Source organism: Dasypus novemcinctus, chromosome 4 (genome assembly GCF_030445035.2).
Source record: "Dasypus novemcinctus isolate mDasNov1 chromosome 4, mDasNov1.1.hap2, whole genome shotgun sequence".
NCBI lineage: Eukaryota > Metazoa > Chordata > Mammalia > Cingulata > Dasypodidae > Dasypus > Dasypus novemcinctus.
This window is the reverse complement of record NC_080676.1, coordinates 40,459,240-40,482,282: the sequence shown is the minus strand read 5'-3', so window position 1 is coordinate 40,482,282 and position 23,043 is coordinate 40,459,240. Positions and strand designations below refer to the sequence as shown.

Sequence of the window (23,043 nt, the reverse complement as noted above, 5' to 3'; positions counted from 1 at the left end):
ATTCAAAAAATGTATGTAAGGTCATTTGATATTACAAAATTAATCAATACAATTAATGATATTTATCAGTGTAAAGAGGCAAATCATATTAATTACTTCCATAGATGTGGAAAAGTCATTTGGAATAAATTCACTGCAAATTCAGGAAAAACAATGAATAAAATAGAATATTGACAGCTATGCTTTAATACAAATAGATTAAGATAGATACATATATGAATCTATAAATATTCTATACATATACATCAGCCTAAAAGCCAGCATTTACTTAGACTTAGTGAGCAACAAAAAGCTTGAACAAATGCAAAGACATAGCAAGTTCTTGATAGGAGGATTTAATATCATAAATATGTGCATTCTCCTAAGAGAGAATGGACACATAGGACACAAGCAATACAAATTGATTTTTTTTTTAAATCTAGGGAATTTGATTATTAAATTCATTTAGAAGGACAAAGATACAAGAATAGTCAGGAAGTAACTGAAAAAGAAGAGAAATGAGAGATGGCTAGCTCTTTTAGTAATATAATACATATATATAGTAAATATCTTGCAATCAAAATCCTATTGCCTTTGTACATGACTAGACAGCCCAACAGAACAGAACATCCAGAATTACCCCTAATGCATATAAATGTTTAGTGTCTGATGAAGGCTACATCTCAAATCAATTTGGAAGATCAATTTTTAAAGCTACATTGGATAGCTGAAAATCATATGAGGAAAAATTCCATGTATTCCTCACACTATATACCAGAAAAAGTATTTCAAATTGATCAGCAAATCAAATGTAAAAGCTGGCAGCATACAAATATTGAAAGAAAGCATGAGTGAATTCCTCTATAATCTGAGAACAGGAAATACATTTTGAACTATGACTCAAAATAAAAACAACAACAACAATGCAGGGATGAGATCTATTTTATTACATTGAAGGGTGAAAAAAATTGAATGGTGTAGAATCTATAACCCAAAGATGACCTCAGTGAATCACGTCTCCTGGAATTCATATCATAACCCGTAATAGAATCCTGAGAGATAGTAGTAACTAGTTGTTTTAAACCCCTACATTTTGGTGTGGTTTGTTCTACATCATTAATATAATCAACCAGATGACAAACATACTACAGAAAAGTAAAAAGACAAAGTACAAATTTTCTTAAATTGCAGAGAAAATTCACAGCAGAATTAATATCTCTACTATATATAGAATTTCTAAGATTGTAGAAAAGACCGACAACCTTGTATTATGTGGTATAGCCACATAGTTGTATGTTTATCACTTCAAGCATTACTAAAGCATTTTCTTTATTTCAATAAAAATAATAAACAAACAAAAAAAACTAGACAAACAAGAAAATTCCTCACCTCTTAATCTGTTTCCCCTGCCATACAGAGCTGCTACTTCTGGCTTTTCCTGCACAATTATTTATTTGTTTATTAAGCAGTTTTACTGAGATATATTCACATACCGTATGATCTATCCACAGTGTATAATCAATGACTCTTTTTTTTTTAGCATTTAAAAAGTCCTTTATTGTAAAATTGTAAAATAAATAGAAAAATAGATTGAAAGAAATTACAAATTTTAAACAAGAGGGCAAGGCCAGGTTAAATGTAATATAATCAATTATAAAAAATAGATGGCATAGCAACAAACATTTATAAATGTAAATAATAATTCAAATATAATAGAATTAATTAACATAATTCTAATTTTTTCATATTTTTTAATCCATTCTATCAGTCTATGTCTTTTGATTGGTGATTTTAATCCATTAACTTTCATTGTTATTACTGTAAAGGCATTACTTACTTCATCCATTTTGATTTGTCCTTCAGTGCTCTGTTGTCATATCGTTCTATTGTCTGTCTTCTTATCCTTTAGTTTACCCTTGCTAATAATTTTCATATCTAAACTCTTTTCCAAATTTCTTGCCCTTGTTTTTTTTCCTTCAGGCTGCAGCACGCCCTTTAGTATCTCTTGAAAATCTGCTATTTTGGTAACATATTCTATCAGATTTTGTTTGTCTGTGAAGACTGAACTCACCACCATTTTTGAAGGATAGCTTTGCCACATACAGAATTCTTGGCTGGCAGTTTTTCCCTTTCAGTACCTTAAATACATAATACCACTTTCTTCTCTCCTCCATGGTTTTTGATGAGAGATTGGCACTTACTCTTATTGAGTTTCCCTTGTATGTGATACTTTGCTTTTCTCTTGCTGCTTTCAGAATCCTCTACCTCTAATATTTGTCATTATGAATAGTAGGTGTCTCAGGGGAGGTCTTTTCAGATTTATTCTGTTTGGGGTGCATTGTTCCTCTTGGATATTGCTATTTATGTCCTTCATAAGAGATGGGAAGTTTTTGGTTATTATTTCCTCTAATATTCTTTCTTCCCCTTTTCCATTCTCTTCTCCTTCTGGGTCACCAATAATGTGAATGTTTGTGGGTTTCATGTTGTCATTCAGTTCCCTGGGACTCTATTCCATTTTTTCCGTTCTCTTCTCTTTCTGTTTTCCTATCTTTTCCTGTTCAGATGTTCTGTCTTCAAAACCAGTAATTCTCTCTCAAGCAATTCAAATCTGCTCTTATGTGCCTCTAATGTGTTTTTTAAAAAAGATTTAGTTTATTATTTATTTATTTCTCCTCACCCCCTTGTTGTCTGCACTTGCTGTATCTGTTCATCTTCTTTATTTCTTTAGGAGGCACAGGGAACTGAACTTGGACCTCTGATGTGGGAAGGCGGTGTCTAATTGCTTGAGCCACCCTTGTTTCCTTTGTTGTGTCTTTCATTATGTTTTTCATCCTGTGTCTCTTGTAGCGTCATCTCATTGCATCAGCTTGCTGTGCCTGCCCATTGAATAAGCTCAACATCCCACCCATCCATTATAGGAGGCACTAGGAACCTATGCTCCCTGCTTTTGCTGTGTCTCTCATTATAATTTTTTCTTCTTGTGTCTCTTGTTGCATCATCTTGTTGTGTCAACTTGCAGCACCTGCCCATTATACCAGCTCTCTGTCTTCTTTAGGAGGCACAAGGAACCAAACCACAGACCTCCCAGGTGGTAGGCAGGAGCTCAATTGCTTGAGCCTCATCCATTTCCCTCTTATGAATTTTTAATCTGAATGATTGTGTCTTTCATTCCCATAAGGTCTGTTACTTTTCTTTGTAGGCTTTCAAATTGTTCTTTATGTTCTCCTGATATCTTCTTAATATCTTGTATTTCTTTAGTCATATTTTCTTTAAATTCTTTGAAGTGATTTAGGAGAATTGTGTGATTATCACTGATTAGTTGTATTAAATCCTGTATCTCTTCAGGTTATTTGGTTTGTTCTTTTGACTGGGCCATCTCTTCCTGTTTCCTAGTATGGCTTGTAATTTTTTTTGATGTGTATGCATCTGAATATGTTGGTGACTTTACTATGATGGTTAATTTTTCTCTCTTGACTATTGTCTTTTTCTTCACAGCTTTTCATTGCTTTTTGTTCAACTTATTCTCAGTCTTTAAAATTTCCCATCTTAAGTTTTCAAAATCAGACCAGGGACTCACTAGTGGGGTGAAGATTTTCTCCCAGGGGTTGGATACAGACAGTGTTTTTGTCCATGCAATTTCCAGACTGACCAGCAGATGGCACTAGTCAGTGAAACTTTCCACAGAGGTGTTTCAGTCTCAGCTTTCCTGTGTCCCTGTGTTGTATCACCAGATCTGAGATTCAAAGTGGGCTCTGAGGGCCAAATTCACTGAAGAAAAGTACCCCGGACATCCCTTCCATTTCCCCTTGAAAGAGCTGATAGGAAGGAAGATATCTGCTCTTCTCTCAGTTGGCTGCAGTGACCTAGATGTTTTACCCCAGCTTAAACTTTTGGGACTGGGAGAGGGGAGCCCTCCTCAACCACCATGGGGGCTTGGTAACTTACATGTGTTGTTTTGGCTTTTCCTCTCTCTGCCACTCACCCTCCTGGAAGTTGTGTAACACTGTTCTGGTCTGCTGACCCCCAAAGCAGTTTCCTCAGACAGCTTTTGGCTCTTTTCCCATTGTTTTCATGAGAGCATTCAGTGCTGTCTGTTAATCTGTTGCCATCTTCCCACAATCCTCCCAATACTTATATTTTAAAAGGTACATATTGAATAATTTATAGATGAAATACAATGATGCCTGAGAGTTTCTCTGAAATAAATGAGGGGAGTTTCAGAATTGACCATGAATTGATAATTATTAAGGCTGGGTAATGGGTAAATTGGGATTCTTACACTGTTCTCTCTGTTTTTATATGTGTTTAAAAATTTCCATTAAAAAAGAAAATTCTTGAATTTTTAAAAAGGCATATTTCTCTATTGGTTTTCAGTTTGGACTTAATTGAAATTATAATAGATTTTTCAAAATTTAGATATGGTGTTGTCTTATTTTTAGAGATCCATATGGAAATATTTATGGATGAAACTATATGATGTCTGCCATTTGCTTCTATATAATCCCATAGGGCTGTGAGGGGGGAAGTAGTTTAAAGTAGGTGAAACAAGATTAGCCATAAATTGATCATTTTTGAAGTTGAGAGATAGATACATACCATCATATCATTCTCTTAACTTTCCTAATGTTTGAAATTCTCAGAGATAAAAAGCTTGAATGATACTATCAGCAGTGAAAATATCTCACATTCTAAATGCCAGAGAATTATTCAAATTAGGATTAAAAAACAACAATATGGTCCCAAAATACTATCTTTTAAAGATCCTATTGCTTTGATTTATTAATTCCAAATACCACAAGATAAGTGCTCTTTCTGTTGAATTGGGGAGACTATCCATGTTTTAAAAATAATCCATGAAAAAGGATCTTGAACTTTGATTTAGAAAGGCTACCATGTAATATTCAGTTCAGTACCTCATTTTCAGATGGGGTAACCAAATTACTGAGAGGCAGTGAATTGCCTTCAAGCACAGAATATGGTATTAGCAGATCTGGCTTGGCATACACCTCTATCCACTCCCATTGCAAGACACTTTCTGCAATGCCAAAGATGGCAAGTTTCATGAGTTATGCTAGTGATGATGAATGATTTATAGTCATACCCATTATGATTGGTGACAGGGCTGCCAGTCTAAAAAGCCATAGCACTCGTAGTTGAGACCATGTAGGTAAAAGTCCACTGTGGATTTTTTTTCACTAAGGTGCTCAAAGTTCAGATCTCCCCTGGCACTATGGTCTCATCTACTCTTTACCTTGCTGCAAGGGCCGTTGCTCTCAATTTCGCCAAAGCATGACATTGTCTCCTCCAATAGAGAGCTCCTAACCAGCGTGTATGCTCTCAGGGAAGAAAACATTAGAACAATGATCAGTATTTAATTTTAACCATTCTTTATCCATTTAAACTCTCTATATGTTTTAGTGTACATAATATATTAGGTCAGATGTATATGACTATCATTTTTAAATGAAATTTCATATACAGTGGTACCTAGTGAAGTGACACTTGGAACCTTCTGCTCCTGGGCACTCCCCTTCACTCTTGCAGCTGGACCCACTCTTTATGTGAACCGGCCTTTTCAGGGCCCCACATCCTCTACTCTGCAGGCCTCAAGCCTCAGTGGGGTTTGAGGTTCTTTAGTCCTATGCTTAGAAAGCCAAGGTTTAATGGGTTTTGTGTCCACAAACTCTTTCAAGCTTAAAAACTGGAGGAGGTGTGGGATTTAGGTCTCAGAGGAGCTCTTTCAAATTATTACTATTTCAACTACTTACGGGGTTTAGGAGATTTTGTGTGATATTCTGGAAACAAAATCTATATTTACATAACACTATTTATACTGCAAATGCAATCAAACTTCAAAAAATGTGCATGAACTTTTTGGAAAACAAACTCTTCACAGGACTTTACTGTAATTTATCAACAAATGGTAGTGTGTTCTAAAATAGATTTTTAGTGCATAGCAGAAGGAAGTAGTCAACTTGCCTTTTTCACAATAATTTCCTGTCCATCCAAGGCCACAAGTACAGTTTCCATCCACAGGATTGCAAAGGCCACCATTTTTACAAATGCATATTAAGTCACAATTTGGGCCATATCTTGTCTGGGGACATGCTGTTGTAAAAATTAAAAATATCAAACAATAAAAATGTCATATAAGGAAACATTTGTCTACTAGAGTTGCCGTATTTATATTGCAAACATGTAACATAATGTTAAAATTAAAACAAACTACTCAGATGCACCCTCAAGGTAATAAAGATATCACCTTTATTCATTCATTGTTTTCATCCATTCCGTAAATATTTATTGAACTCACACTAGGTACCCAGCACACTTTTGGACCTGGAGATGCCCTAGTGAACAAGCAACAGTCAAACGCTGATTAGGCTCAAGAGCATTTTAAGTATTTGGTTTCACAACTGATAGAGAAAAGAGATGAGCAATTTGCTCTTCTTTTTTTTTAAGATTTCCTTTATTTATTTATTTATTTATTTATTTATTTATTTATTTATTTATTTGCACCTTGTAGTTGTTTTTCACTTGCTGTGGCTGTTCATCTTCCTTGTTTCTTTTGAAGGCCCTGGGAGCCGAACCCAGGACCTCTGATATGTGGGAGGTGCCTAATTGTTTGAGCGACCTTTGCTCCCTGCTTTATTGTGTCTCATAATGCTTTTCCTCTCCATGTTTCTTGTTGCGTCATCTTGTTGCATCAGCTCACTGTGCCTGCCCGTCATGTCAGCTTGCTGTCTTCTTTAGGAGGCACCAGAAACATCTGTTCCCTGCTTTGTTGGGTCTTTCATTATGTTTTTCCTTCTTGTGTCTCTTTTTGTGTCAGCTTGCCATACCTGCCCGTTGCACAAGCTCCCTGTCTTCTTTAGGAAGCACTGGAATCTGAATCAGCAACCTCCCATGTGGTAGGCCAGAGCCTGGTCGCCTGAGCCACATCTGCTTCCCATGCTCTTGAATACTTTTGTACTGAAATCTGTAAAGCACTTCAGCATACATGATGGGGGACGCAAACCAAAATACACAAAATACACTGCCAAGAGAAGTTAGGACGCAGCGAATGAAGCTGATCAGGCATAAGGAAAATTGAACCTCTCCTTCAGTGCCAGGTAGAAAATAATTGAATGAAGAGAAGGGCGGCCAATGGGAGAACAAAGTTCCTCCATCATGGGAATAGCCACTATCCACATTCAGTTGGTTTTGCCATGAAAAATATGGGCCAGAAAATAGGATTTAAAAAAAAAAAACCCCAAATCCAGATTTTTATATGAAATTATCCAGTCTTTGAAAGTTGGCTAATTAACATTGTTTTACAACACTGTGGAGGCCAAAACCATGCCAGCCAACTCAAACACATTTGTGGCTGGATTTGGCCAAGGGCCTGCCATTTATGATCTCTGGTTTATAGTCGTTTTACATAATGATACTTTCCACATGAGTTATCTCATTTAATGCTCACAAATACCCATGTGATGTGGGTAACAGTATTTTTATCTTACTGTTGAGAAACTGAAGCTCAGAGGTTGAAGTCTTGCTCAGCCTTACAGAGCAATTAGGATAAGAAGCAGGATTCACATCTGGAACTGTTGACTTCTAATCTGGTGTTCTTTCTATTCTGACTGCAGGAAAGACGTTAGAACGATTTTGCTTTTTAACTTGCCCAAAGGCATTGGTTAATACACAGCAGGACAGGCACTTGAATTCAATCCACAAAACTCTCTCTTGCTTATATTTGACTGAATAGCTATACTTAATTTAGGGAACAAATGAAAGAAAGATCTTTATTTTTTTAAAATAACAGTTAATAGTTTTATAATTAGTCATTGAGTCATCATCACATATGTAATAGGTTAACTTAATTGTCAATTATTCCTTTTTGGTTTACCTTTAAGGCAAGATAAGCAGAATTTGTGGCACTGAGTCTGATACTATTAAAATAAACTTTCCTTTTGACTCCCTAAAACAACTCCATCTTCAGCAGTCAGTAGGTTAGTTAATTTTCCATTCTATATGTGGAAATGAGTTGATGCAACTGAAGAATCCATGAATATACTGCTACCACACTAAGCCAAGATTTGGAACATCATACATAACTGGAAAAGTAAGGAGAGGCTAGAAATGTTTCTTTCCACAGGTCTAAGTTGTAGGACAATATTCACATAGAATTTTGTAAATAAATTACTGGTTTTTTAAAAGTACATATAATTATATAATAAATCTTTCAAACAGTATATAAAAGTATAGTATGGAAAAAGGTATTCCCTCCCTGCACCCAGTCTTGCAGGTTCCATCTCAAGAGCATGATTGTAATACATTTCTTTCTGTATTATAGCCCACACTTCTTTCAAGAGACTTAATCATATCACTCTACTTATGCTTATGCTATAGGTTTTATCCTTTTCTAAAACTCTAGATTATATTTATTGTTTATCATTTCTCTTCCCTGCTAGGGAATGCATTTTACCCTACATGCTTAAACAGGCATTCAATCAGTATTTGTTGAATTGGATATATAAATAATTGAATCTATCCAGATGTACTCTCTGCCTGATAAAGTCTATATATGTATATCTCCTTTTCCTCTTTTCCCTTTTAATCTAAAAGTTGAGCATAGATATATATTGTAAATTTTTGCTTTCTCCCATAAATAAAATATCCCAAGATTTTTCCAAATGACCATCTATAGCTCTACCTCATTTTTTAAAAACAGCTGCATATGAATTTATTGCTTCTAACAAAATGTACCTTACCACTCCACGAGTGATGGAAAAGTGGGCTGTTTAAAATATTTTGCTACTAAGAACAATGATGCAGTGACTATACTTATATAAGTCTTTATTCATATAAACATTACATCTGTAGGGGAAGTCCCCAAAAGATGATATTTCAGGATAAAACAGTATGTACATTTTAAATTTTAGTGAATGTTAACAAATTGCTGTACAAAGAAATCTGCATTCTTTTCCTCTTACTAAGAAGGATTGTCATTGTGCCTATTTTCTCTCTCTTTTTTTTTTTAACCAACCTTCCATATCTTAAAATCTGATAGGCGAAGATGATATACATGCTCAGTTTTCAAGCTGATCTCGCACATTATGCATGAAGCTCGTCATCTTTTCATAAGACTGTGGTAGTTTGAAACATGATGTTCCCCGAAAATCATGTTCTCAAAACTGGTCCATTCTGGGGTGTGACCCTATTGCAGGTGGCACCATCTGATTAGGTTACTTCACTAAGGCTTGGCCGGGGCTGGTCTTAATCCTTTCAATGGAGTCCTTTATGGGATAAGTACGGAGAACGGGGACCACAGGAGTGCAGAGAGGAATCTACATAAGCCAAGAGAGAAAGCCCCAGGCGGAGCAGCTGAAGCTGAAAGCAATGAGACAGGGAGGAGAAGGACAGGACAGCAGGCATCACCCCTGAGCCCGGGTGTGTGACACGAGGTCAGGAGCACTGACAATCTCTGGGGAGAGAGCTTCACCTACTGCCGTGATTTGGACCTTTCTCTCAGCCTCAGAACTGTAAGCTTTTAAATTAATAAATTGCCACTGTAAAAGCCAACCCATTTCTGGAATATTACTTTGGCAGCTTTTAGCAAACTAAGACAAGACCGATGAGTTGTACATACTTTTCTTGTTGATTTGTAAGAAGTCTTTGTTTCTAAATAAAATTAGTTCTTTGTTGGTCTTTTTCTTCCTGTTTGATTGGACTTGGCTATATTTCATTCTTAAATTCTCAGTTCCAGCATTAACCTTTATATACTTACACAGACTCATTGAGTTGACTTATTTAAATAGTATGTTTAGGCACAGATCTATCTATCCCCCCACCAGCTTTGATGAAAAAAAGAGAAAATCAGTATACTTATACTCTTCCACTGTCTTGCCCCTTCCAGCTCATGGCTTATAAAATTTATGTTAAAATCTCTACATTATCATAATTTATAATGTTGATCTTCTATCACGTGGCCAAAACTCTCACAGTTGTTTTAAACTAAGCCATAACTGAAATGGGCTTAATGCTTACTAATAGTCTTTTTTTCTCCCAGAGATTCTCCACTTATTTCTTGGTTGCTCAAAATTATCTTCCAATGGATTTTTTCAAACTATAATCCTAGCAATCTTTTATGTTTAAAAATAGTTGTTTGTTTGATATTACATTGTGATTGAACAACAGTTTAAATGTGTGCGAAGTGCTTGGGCCACATATTATCTCAAGAGCTTAATGGGCATTAGCTAATCATATGCCAACAATGAAGATTGCTGTGAGATATGAACCCACACTGATTTTTACCCCTCTTAAATGATGTCATATTTTTCCTTATATGCCCAGTGGACTTTTCCCTTATCTATGCAATCTAGTAAAGTTAGTAAGATTTTAAGAAATGGAAGGTTGGTAAAAAAATGAGAAAATAGACACAATGATAATCCTTCTTAGTAAGAGGAAAAGAATGCAGATTTCTTTGTACAGCAATTTGATAACATTCACCAAAATTTAAAATGTACATAGTGTTTTATCCTGAAAAGTCATCTTTTGGGGACTTCCCAGTAGTTATAACTAGTATTTCCAGGGATTGAAGATATGCATTTGCTGTATAGATTCAGATCTTCTTTTATTTCAGAGGAAAGAGAACACTGAATATTATATTGAACATTTTTCTCTTTCACTTACATGTTTCTCTCCCTCTTCTTTTCCATTTCATCTATTTCATTTTCCATTTCATCTCTTTCATTTTCCTCAAGCCATGTTTCTGGCTATGACATCAGCAGATTCCATTCTCCTATTACCTATTTTCAATGTGGCCTTCATTTATATGATGTTAGGTTTAATTTTCATTTCCACTTCTTTTCTGAGTGCTGTCACTTACTTTTTCATTTCCTTTTGTTGTTTTTTCATTTTTTCAGTGAACTCTTGTATCTGTGCATTGCACTCATATTTTAGAGAGAATATTTTTTCAATATATCATTTGAATTCTAGGAAGAAATTCTGGTTCATGTTTTCATCTGTCCCATAGCAAAACTTTTCCTCTCTGAGATCACCTGCATTTTGCTTTTCCTACTCCTTTTTTCCTTTTTTGCTTCTTACAGAATTTCACTAAAACACTTAAGGAAAGCTTTGAATGATCTCTTTTTCTTTCCAAAATGAGGGAAGTTCCATCTGTACCAGCTATTAGTGGGAGGGTAGTATGGATAAGGAGCCAGAAAAGTGACCTCAGCTAGTAAGGAGACTACTTGGCCCAGAGTAAAACTTCATGTTTTACATGTTGAGGTGTGTGTGTGTGTGTGTGTGTGTGTGTGTGTGTGTGTGTGAAGCATTAGCCTCTGTTTAGTTACAAGGATGCTTACCACCCACAGATTCCTCTTTATCCCAGTACCGATTGAAAAGGTGATATGTCTATTTATTTCTTGGCTTTCTCCCATTTTTCCTGCAAGTCTATGATGTCCAATAGAATTCAAGAATCTGCTGCAGCCCACCTATGTACCGTAACTTTGAATTTTCAACAAAGGGTCATTAGATTACTTACTCCTATGTGCCAAAAGAGAATTGCCTGCTCTTTTGGTCCTACTCAAGAGCAACATCCTCCCTGATTGTTTTATTTCACTGAATTTGACACCTCTTCTATTATTTTGATTATTATTATGATAATAATACATATTATGATTTAGGACAAGGAAGTTTTGCAATTCTCAGCACAGATCAGGTTTTGTCCTTCTGTCTCTCATTTTTTCCTACAGTATTCAGTGGACTTCTGAAAGTTGAAGAGGATATGAAACTCTTTAGCTCTTATAGTTAGATATCTCTAATGCACTATTTTGGGGGATTTAATGAATGTTAGCCCAAGTTATTTTGAAATTTCCTACAAATCTACAATATGCACAAATTGTTCTTTGTTTTTGCTTTTTATTTTTCAATTTTTATTTACCCTTCAGTAGGTTACTTCCTATCTAGCTCTACAGGGGTGTGAACTTTCATGCTATTAAATCCCCATTTAAAGAAGAAAGTGTTGTAAACAATGTCCATATAATTACCTTCCCTGGCACCAAATCTGCATAGTTTAACATAGTTAGTGGCTCAACGGACAAGGTGACCCTGCAATAATTGTTACCTTGCTGACACCTGGATCCCATTAGGCCAGGTGGACACTGGCACTGTCCAGTCACTGGGTCACACTGTTCCTGTGTCCAGGAACACATCTGGCCACAGTCCTGCCCGTAGTGATCTTCAGGACAAGCTGCAGGAAAGAGCAAAACAAAGCAAAGTAAAACAAAACCAGAATTGCCTTATTAAATATTACACTAGCCAAGCTTTTATTTTTCCAGTCAATAGTCTTCACTGACTTGCCTTCAGTTTGGTTTTTCAACCTAAAGTTACTTTGAATAACAACAACAACAACAACAACAACAAAATGAACTATTCAAATTGTTGCTTGTTTTAGTGTGATTTTAGTTGATGTTAGGAATTTCCAACCAAATACCTGTATCAAAAACCTACATATATTATCCATGTCTCTTACAAAGTAGAAACCTCAACTGTTCCCACTTTGTATTTAGGCTTGCTTTGCCACAGCTTGTCTTAGCCAGTGTATGTGTGTATGTGTGTGTGTGTAATAATCTCTACTGTGTTTCTTCTTAAGATCCATTCTGGAGTTTGAGTGTATGTTCCTATGTGTCAATATAGGAGACATTATATTCACATCTCCAAATATTTAATTATGTATATGCACTTATTTATTTACTTATTACTCATTTGTTTTACTGCCATCTTTTTCCATAAACCCACTGAAAGTCTTATCAAAATACAGATTGCATGGAAGGATAAAATAAATGTCTTAGAATCAAATGAAAGAAAAATATGGTAACATTACATATAAATGAAGAGCAAAATTATTTGAACTTTCAAGAGGCAGGCTGTGAATTTGACTCTAAACTATCTAGCAGTCAGGGCAAAGAAGGGAAAGAGCTTAGGTACAAAATCATAGCTTCCTTAAGACAAAACATACCTACTGTTCAGGGGAACCACAGCTTTCGAAGATACATTGGCATGTGGAACTTTTTCCCATTGATTCTCCTTAAAGAATAAACACGAAACGATCTAGCCAGAACCATCCACAGATATTTATGGGTCAGCTTTCACTTTGAGATAACTTGACAGTTGAGTTCTCAGGGGAAGTATCCACTAGGTGTCAGCTGTCAGCTACCTAATGTCAGAACTTTCTCTTATTTGTCTTTATCCTCGGTTCAGCAGGGTAGTGAGGTGGGCAAAACTGAATCAGGGTGGGCATAATTCTTATTACTGGAGTCCTTATACGTAAAGGAAATTGGGCACGGAATAGAAATCACAAGTTAGAACTCAGTGGAAATCAGAAGAGTAGACAAAAAGAGAGAAAGAAATCACCTTGCGATGCAAGATTGCTGGAACACTGTAGACCCCAGGTCAAAGCAAACCCTGCCAATACCTTGATGTTGGATTCTAGCCTTCATATCCCTGAGGCAATGAATTCCTAGTGCTTAAGTGAAGTCCTTATGTAATAGTTGTCGTAGCAACCCTGGCAAACTAAGACAACTTTCTCCTTGGGGAAGATAATCATTTTGGATATCCTTAAGATATAACAATTTAGTACCCTTGCCTAATCAGAAACTTAATTATCATTCTTCCAAATGAAGGGATCTCAATTTCACATTTATACATTGTGTGCATAAATGATTATTGAGAGTTAGGAGAGTTCTTCTACCTTTTTATTTAGAATCTACAGAATAGTACAAAACAGAAATGCCTAGCTCAATGAATAATCATAAAGTGAACATCTTCATCAACAATACCCAGGTCAGAAAATATAATATGATATGATATGACATGATATGATATGATATGATATATAATATTACCAAGACACACAACCCCCACCCCTTACCATGTGTTTGCCTACTCATTATCTGCTCCATCTTCCCTAAAGATCATCATTAATCTGATTTCAAACACTAGTATTTCATCGTGACATATAATTGTCACCAGAAGGGCACGAACATGTCTATAGATATTTGGGCGGAAGCAAAAACTATCGAAATATTTAGGAAATGGTAGAGATGATAAAAGCAAAATATATTTGCTAAGCACATCCTCATAGCTTCTAAGTCCATGCACATTTTAAGGGATCTTCAATTTGCATTGGATCCTAAAATTTTACATCCATAGTTGCTTTAGTAATATGTAGTTAAGGTCTTCCGGTTTCAGAGAACTGTTTACTTTTTGGTGAGCGGGGAGCTGCTCGCTTAGAAATTGCTGAGGATAAATGAAACTGAGACACTTTACAAATGAAGTTGAAATTGTGTACACAGGAATCCCCAGCCTGCTCTGATCTTGACAAACAGATGTTCTAATCCTGACTAGAATCCAGCATTGCTGGGGCAAGAGGGGTTATGACTAAAGGGCTCTCTCTCGCTGGCTTCCCTGATTTAACCTCTCAATCGCACTCTGAAATAAGACCAGAGTCAGTTTGCTGTTACTGCAGTAAGATATTAAGTAAAATAATTACAGCAGTGTTTACTAAGGGCAGTTCCTAACTATTCCCCTTTAGCACCTTTGCTACCAGTATCAGATGTTGGAATGATCAAATTAATTACTTCATAGCAGTTAACAGTAACTTACTTTGACTGCAGTCTGCCCCAATGAAGCCAGGAGGACAGTCACAGGTACCAACCACAGTGTCACAGCTGCCGCCATTCAGGCATTTACATGTCTTTTGGCAATATGGACCATAAGTGTCTTTTGGGCACTCTGTTGAGGGATAACAAAATCATATATGGCACTGTTAGTTGAAGCAGTCAGTGTTTAAATTCATGCCCATAAAATTGTGGTTAACTCAACCTTTCAATTACTTTGATATTTCCAATCTTTTTCAAGCTGTTGACTAAAGGCTTGGACCTATCTAATACTATGAAATGATTTAGATGCTTTAGAAATATAGACAAAGAGCCAGAAGTACCTGCTGCTTCTCACCAACATGGTATAAGGAACAACTTTGTGCTTCCTAGGAAATCTTCCTACCTTTGGAGATGGTTTAGAACAGGCAACAATCTACCAAACCAAGTTCTTTCGTTCCAGCCCAGATAAATTTGTTCTTTTGATTAATGTTTGTATGTTATATTTGTCTTGTCTGGAATTATCTGGGTTTAATATAAGTAAGAATTCAAACCAGGCATAGAGAAAGGTTCCTCTTTTTCTGTCAGTTTTTCAGATTTCTTCATTCATGTCCATGGCATGTGGCCTATCATAATAACACCTGTGTAAGAAATAAAGTTCTTTTATCTCTTAAAATGGCCAGAATTCCAGATGAAGGGAGACTGATCAGGGTAAGGATTGAGTTGAAGACCACATTATCTGTGAAAAGATGGAAAGTTTGAGGGTTTTTAACCAGGAGAAAATAAGAACTAAGAAGACATAGATGTCTTCTAGCATAGAAAGTCTCTTGTAGAAAAACAAAATACTTTCTGAAAGACTGGAATAAGTTTTATCTTGCATTACTCAACTCTGCAGAAGTTCAAGTAAGAATGGAATAACTACTTAGAGAAAATATAGAGGGTATTCAAGTACTTGATTAATTTTGAAACATTTCCAACTGGGAAATTCTCCTGCTCTGTGCAATATCTGGAATATTAGTCTTAAAATCATAAAAGCTTGAGTTTCAAGAGACCTCGGGGTTATCTTTTTCAACTCTCACTTCAACTCTCAACTGACCCTTACTTTTGTGCGCAACATTCTTCAGTTCTCTCAAGTAGTTTTCTTTCTCCCTCACTTAAAAAAATTTGATAAAATATACCTAAATACAAAATTAGTGACTGAAAAAAGCTCATGTCTCCTTCTCTTCTCCCATTCACCAAGATAGAAAGTACCTCTTTTGTGTCCATCTGGGGTCAAGTTTTTAGGATGTAAATTTTAAAAAAATTTTTTATCAGGTGTCTAATACAGTAAGTAAAATAAATATGTGCACACTTAACAATGCTTGATTGCTTGATATTAGGTAAAATAAAATAAACTTAAGACAAGCTGAAGGTATGGCTTTGAAACAGTGAAGTCTGGTGCATACTGCTGACATCTAGCTTCCAAAATGGAATTTAAGGGAAACGGATGTGGCTCAAGCAATTGGGCTCCTGTCTACCATACGGAGGGCCCAGAGTTCAATACCTGGGGCATCCTGATGAAGGCAAGCTGGCTTACGCAAAAATAAATAAGTAAATCTTTAGAAAAACAAAAAACAAAAAGCAAAAAGGAATTTAAAATAATAAGAGAACTGAGGGCATTGGTGATGGTAGTACAACCTTGTGAAGGTAATTAACAACATTGAAATATATATCTGAATGTGATTAAAAGAGGAAATGTTAGATTGTATGCAAGTGACAGAATAAATTTTTTTTTTAATTCATGGAACTACACTATACATGAAGCCATGGACTATAGTTCATGGGACATGTGACTCTAACAATGGAAGAAACTGTATCATTGATGTGGAGACAGGCTGCAGGAGTTGCTGAGGGCAGAGAAAGGGAAGAAGAGGTGTGATATGGGGGCATTTTCAGGACTTGGAATTGTCCTCAATGATACTGCAGGGACAGTTGCGGGACATCATATATCCTGCCATAACCCAATGAATGGACTGGGAGAGAGTGTAAACCAAAATGTAAACTATAATTCATGCTGTGTAGCAGTGCTCCAAAAGGTACTGATCAACTGCAGTGAACATACCACTGTAATGAAAGAAGTTGTCAATGTGAGAGGAGTGGGGGGTGTGGGGAGTGGGGTATATGGGAAACTCTTATATTTTTTAATGTAACATTTTGTATTATCTGTGTATCTTTAAAAAATTTTTTAAAAATCTATTAAAAATGTGTTATCATCAATTGTAACAAATGTTCCATACCAATGAATGAAAGTTGTTAGTAATAGGGTGGCAGTTTGGAACACTCTTATGCATGATTGTTCTGTAAACCTACAACTATTCTAATAAAGAAAAAATAATAAGGGAATTAATAGGTATAGAAAATTCTGAAGTCATACTACTGTGAAGTGAAAGGTGACATGGATTTCTGTAAAAGTAAGGAAAAGAGCAACATCTTCTGTAGTGGAATTTATGTTCACATTATACAAGAAAATGATAAACTATGGATATAACCATGGGTATCAAAGAAACAGCATCTATTCAGTTGAAAAGAAAAAGGAGCTCACTTGTCATTATTTGATGAATTTAAATAACTGATATATGTGAAAGTCTAGATTTTGAGTTAACTTTTTTGTGAGTTGAAATTATTTGGGAATTGTATTTCCTCTCTGACATAAATCCATTTTGAAAACTATTTTAGAAGTAGCTTTCCATTTGATGGGCTAGCCCCTTGCTGTTCTTTCTCTGTGTAGAGAAAAATCTCACACAGTTTTTAGTATTCAACTTACCTTTTTAAAATTTGGGACACTGAACTTGATGAAATTAACCCACTAATGAGTATGCCATCTGCTGAAAGATGTATATGTGCTAACCTCTTAGTCCCGCAACTCATTAAATTTGTATGGTGTGTGTTTACTGAAGTGCCCATAACCTCTCCCCTCCCAAGAGTAAATTATTTTACTGACAGTTCCACTTTCCCATCCAATTCCATAGCTGTGTGGAATTTTGATTTCTGGAATCATGCACACAAGCCATGCTCTAATGTTCACTAAATTTAACAAGGAAACACACGCCCAGGGCATAATGATTTCATTTGGCTTGTCTGAATAAAATTCAGTCTCCCCTCCCTCATTTCCTAAAGTTCCATTTTGATCATTACTTGGCTTTTGCTCTATCCTTTACAAATTATTTCTCCCTGGAAATTCTGTCTCTTTGGAAATGGGTGTTTAGTTATTTTCCATTATATGGTGACTATTTTTCCCCATCCTTGTCCCACAGCCAATCCTTGCATCCTCATTTCAAGGAGAAGCTTGGATAGGAATTTACAGTTTTGATTTGGTTAAAATATCGAAGGCAAGCCCCTCTGCCACTGTGTACTATGATTACATGAATGGCATTTGTCAGTGTTTCCTTAGAAACTTACAACTAGTGAGAGTGTGGATATGGCTATGCTCTAAAATACATAGTTCTGAAGCAAACGAAAAGCCTGAATCTGTTTTCTGGCAATTTGACCAGGTTACTCATATATACATTAAGCCATTATTACACAGAGTTTTACTTTATTCTTAAAAAGAGAGACTAAGGTTTGGTCTGTCTGAATTTTTATTGCCATGAGCGCCAGCATTAAAGTCAAACTTCTATTAATGTCTTGATATCTTCCTCCTGGCACGGTGAGCTATTTTGTGACCCATGTTTCTCAAAACAATCTATTCCAAGTGTGGGACTGTTCTACCAAATAATGTCAACAGAACTATCCATAGTTTTAGAAGACTCCAATGCCTTAAATTCTCTCAGAGAGAGTACTATAAATATTGAGTTTCTCAGGTTGGAGAAATAAAAGGTTTCCAGGGTCCATGATCTCTTTTAATCCTCTCACTGGTCATAAAATATATAGCATGGTGATTTCACATCTATAGGATAGTTGTTTTTTCCCCACATGTTAGCCACATGCTAAGACGGACCTGCCCGCCCTCTGAATTATGGATAAGTGGTAATATTCTTATTGCAAGTTTGTCTGTTTGCTTCCTCTGACCTCTACCAAGAGAAAATTTTGATTCTAAACTCCAACTCTGAGAACATGAAAGCCCAGTTGTTCTTGGCTGCTGAAACTTTTGCTTTTGAGCCAGCTACACCTTTTATGGATATTTTCTCGAACCTTTTTTCATAGTCCTGTAATTACAGTGGAGGTTGCCAAGGAACCCTTGCAGTAACATTTAACCACGTGTTGGTTGGAACTAGGCCAGTCTGACTAGAGAGAGAGCAGCTCCCTGCCTGTCTCACATGTTGAATGAGAAGATGCACTTCTTCAACCCAAGGCAGCTTGCCTTCTGAAATCACTACCCAGGTTAAGTGTACTTTGATATTATTTCAGTAAGAGAATATATTCTTAATATTTAAAAAAGGAATTCTTTCTAGGAAAAATGACAGGATCAAATGTGAGGAAATAACTTTCTTCCAATAAAAGGGTGTTTGAAATTTGCCATCTCCAATAAAGGAAATGAAAGTTACAAATTTATAATTTAGCTCTGCATTTCAAGGGCTGAAAAACTGCAATGGTTATGGGTCCCAAACAAAACATTAATTGATACCATTCTCCTACATAATTTTTATGTGGTGATGTTTAAAAAGAGGACAAAACTGAGAAGAGATATTTAAAATATACATTCTATGGAGTTTATGTGTGTAGAAAATTAAAATCGGTAGCTTGACTGTAAGTCTATGTTTTATGGGTGGCCTTTTGGGGGAAAATTGTAAAAATCCCAAAATCGGCGATATCCTTGCAGAACTAGGAAAGGGAAGTGAAAGAATCTGCTATAGGAGCAACGAGGGAGAACAGAGTAGTAATGGCCAAATTGGGAGAAAAAATGGAACTGAGGCCAAAATCATTCTATTCTTAAACCTATAAAAAGTACATTATAAATAATTACAAGCTTAAAAATTAAGTAGCTGACTGAACATTTTAACATGCTCCTTGGGACTTTTTATTGTGCATTCTCCTATAACAATTTTTGATGTTAAAATGTCTTAACAAATCAATATATGGTGGTTGGTCTAGGGACTATTCTTTTTTATTACACAACAGTGAGCCAACTGGCATTTTTCCTTCAAGCTAATCATCGTTTTCATTCCAGAATAACAATTTGTTTAATTTGATTGTTCCTAAGCAGATCCTGGAACTTACTTTATTAATCACTTTAACTATATTGCCATTTGCTGTATGTTTTATAATAAGAAGTTCCTATTTTTCTTCTTAGTTTCTTTCTCTTGATATCCTTTTCATCTTGGATATTTGTGAAGAACTTGGGAATATTTTAAATAGAAAATGCAAAATAGAGAATGAATTACTGAAAAAAGTATAAGTTTTAACCTATTCAAATACAAATTCCCACAGGCTTGCTTCAAATTAGGAGCTCAAATTAATATTTGCCAGTTAGCATTCTGAGTGACAACCCACCCTATCAGGGTCTCCTCAATCGATTACAACTAAAGCAGAGAACACACTTACTGAGTTGACAGTGGTTTCCATGGTAGCCAGCCAGACAGGTACATCTCTCTGTGATTGGGTGACAGTCCTCATTCTGGGCTGAACAGTGACATACCTGGTTACAGTCCTTCCCGTATGTGCCTGGTGGACAAACTAAGGGGAAGAGGAAATGTAAACCCAATGAATTGAATTTGTCTGTGTAAATATAGCTCTGAAAGTGAAAGCAGGGGAAGATTTATTAAATAAGACCATTGCCTACAGAAGTGTGCTGCCCTTTGGGATTTAGGTTTCATTAAATTTACTTGGGGATTACTTCACTGCTTGATTTTGTTTTGTTCAGTCAATTTGTGACTGACCGTCAAGGGCCAGCTGCAATTTTCTTGTCACTAAAGAAAATCATAGGGTGATGTCAGGTGAAATCTACTAAAATAATAGTATAATTCATGAGGGACCACATATCTGGATAAAGATAGTTTTTGCTGGTACAGCCGGTTTAAACTCTCAAGTTGTTTCTCTCTGCACATTAGCATGTACTGTATTTGTGTCACTTGTCAGCTAGACTGCTGGGTTTTGCTGTTTTCTCTTTTCAGACTGAGCAATAAAAGCTTTCCCTCCAACTTCTAAATAATTTCATGCCATTTTGTTAAGAAAATAAAAAGACTTTCTGGGTATTTTGCAGCTTGTAAAACAAAGTCTAGTAGGCATTTTGAGTTTCATGGTGGTGTCTAAATGACAAATCAAATTCAATGAAAAAAATCAGACAAGTTGGTTATTAGGTATCCTGCCGACCTAAAATTGAATAATAACTTTGGGTTGACCTTTTTATTTATCACCTAGGTGTTGTGGCATCAGGAGAACATGAAAGAATGAACCTGTTTTAAAATATTTTGTATTGGCGAAGTTATCGATTATTATGTTCATTGCACTCATGGTTTTTATTTGCAACTGTATGCTTCCCGTGTCACATGTTTTCTTACCATCCACTATTTTTTTTTTTTTAAAGATTTATTTATTTATTTAATTTCCCCCCCTCCCCTGGTTGTCTGTTCTTGGTGTCTATTTGCTGCGTCTTGTTTCTTTGTCCGCTTCTGTTGTCGTCAGCGGCACGGGAAGTGTGGGCGGCGCCATTCCTGGGCAGGCTGCTCTTTCTTTTTCACGCTGGGCGGCTCTCCTCACGGGCGTACTCCTTGCGCGTGGGGCTCCCCCACGCAGGGGACACCCTTGCGTGGCAAGGCACTCCTTGCGCGCATCAGCACTGCGCATGGCCAGCTCCACACGGGTCAAGGAGGCCCGGGGTTTGAACCGCGGACCTCCCATATGGTAGACGGACGCCCTAACCACTGGGCCAAAGTCCGTTTCCCACCATCCACTATTTTTAAGAATGCTTCATTTTCCAGCTCTTTTTAAGTAAAAATGATAACATTGGTAGAAATGCTAATTTTATAGGCCATCGGAGACTTGCTTAGTACTAAAGACACAGACTGATAAAACATAGGGTAGATAATTTTTTTAAAAATCCACAATAGGGTTTTCTCTCCCTTTATTGACTGGGACATGCACAAATCTGAGGACAAGAGTGGAATGTGACCCTGCCTTTGGACAGCTGTTTATATTGTCTGCTTTAAGTCTAGACATTCTTTTATCTAAGAATCACTGATTATTCAACAAGTATATCAATAAAACATTTTTCTTGAACTTGTCAGATATGCCAGAAAGTACATTTGGCTTTACGGCTTGAAAAGCTTATTAAGTTTGTTAATTAGTGTCTAAACAAGACTTGCTCGTGGCATTTCGGAGGTAGTTGGTAGTGTAGGTGTGCATTGTTTTTACTTCAACCCATTTTCAGTAAACACCCTGAGAACAGTCATCTAGATTCCACTTTGACGTAACAAGGGGAAAAATCTAATGGGAAGTTATTAACATGAAGGAACAGAAGAATAAAAATATATTTTATTAGAGGCGTCTGATAACTTTAGAAACCAAAAGCTAAGGTTATTATAATTTTTTTCCATTTTCATCAGCCACAACCTGGGCTAGGGTCACAGAGCTTAAAAGTTGGTCTTTCTACAGCAAATATGCCCACAAAACACTGTGCTCTCAGTAGATTAATTACACTGAAAAGTTGAAGTGGCTGTGATGAACACAGTAGATTTTGTCTAAGAAATTTAAATCTATGTAGTCAATTCCCTTAAGGTCTGAAGGCTTTAACGAAGAGGACATTTGGGCTGATCTGCTCTTTATCATCAAAATTGCGCTATTCTGCCTGCAACCAGGGTAGTGTTGGGTGGTCAGAGGAAATAGCATGAGCTTTGGGTCACAGAGGCTCGATATGGCCTCTGACTATATCTCTGACTTAAAATAAGATATTTGAGCTTGAGATCCTTAATCTCCTGTTCTGTATAAGGGGTTAATAAAATCTACCTCACAGACTGTTATGAAGAGTAATGTAGTGGATACAGAGGAGCCTCATACTGCCTCAAAAAACTAGTTTCCTTTCATTTGAAACCTTTATGTCTATAACGAGAATTAACTGTTCAACAAAGGTACCATGTATGGGCAAACACCATAGAAGCATTCAGAATAATTATTAGAAAATTTTATCTAATATATAAGGACTGCCTTCACATGTTTTTCTTTAAAAAACACTGAATTTGTCTATCATGAAGTTTCTGGAGAATATATAAAGAAAATTTTATGTGTTCTCATTAATTTTCCAAAACTTCGAGGTCTCATAAAACCATTCACAAATGTTACTTACCTCTCCATGCCAGGAAGAACCCAAGCATATCCTTAGCTTTGATTATCAAACTTCAGAAGAATCAAAACTCCAGAAGATATAAATTATCTACTCATGAATAAATGACCTCTTAAAACTCTTTTAAATGTCAGTTTCTCCAATAAATGCTTAAATTTCATTGAAGGG

General features: G+C 36.1%; 1 protein-coding gene across 1 annotated transcript in view; it reads right to left on the bottom strand.

The window, feature by feature from the left end:
* The window catches only part of LOC131278347 (multiple epidermal growth factor-like domains protein 6), a 47,262-nt gene that overhangs the window by 12,259 nt on the left and 11,960 nt on the right, over positions 1–23,043 (bottom strand). The window contains exons 2-5 of the mRNA XM_058296433.2: positions 20,142–20,273; positions 14,629–14,757; positions 12,089–12,214; positions 5,959–6,087 (exon numbers count right to left, since the gene is read on the bottom strand). Coding sequence (XP_058152416.2) covers positions 5,959–6,087; positions 12,089–12,214; positions 14,629–14,757; positions 20,142–20,273 — 516 coding nt within the window. The remainder of the gene's footprint in view (positions 1–5,958; positions 6,088–12,088; positions 12,215–14,628; positions 14,758–20,141; positions 20,274–23,043) is intronic.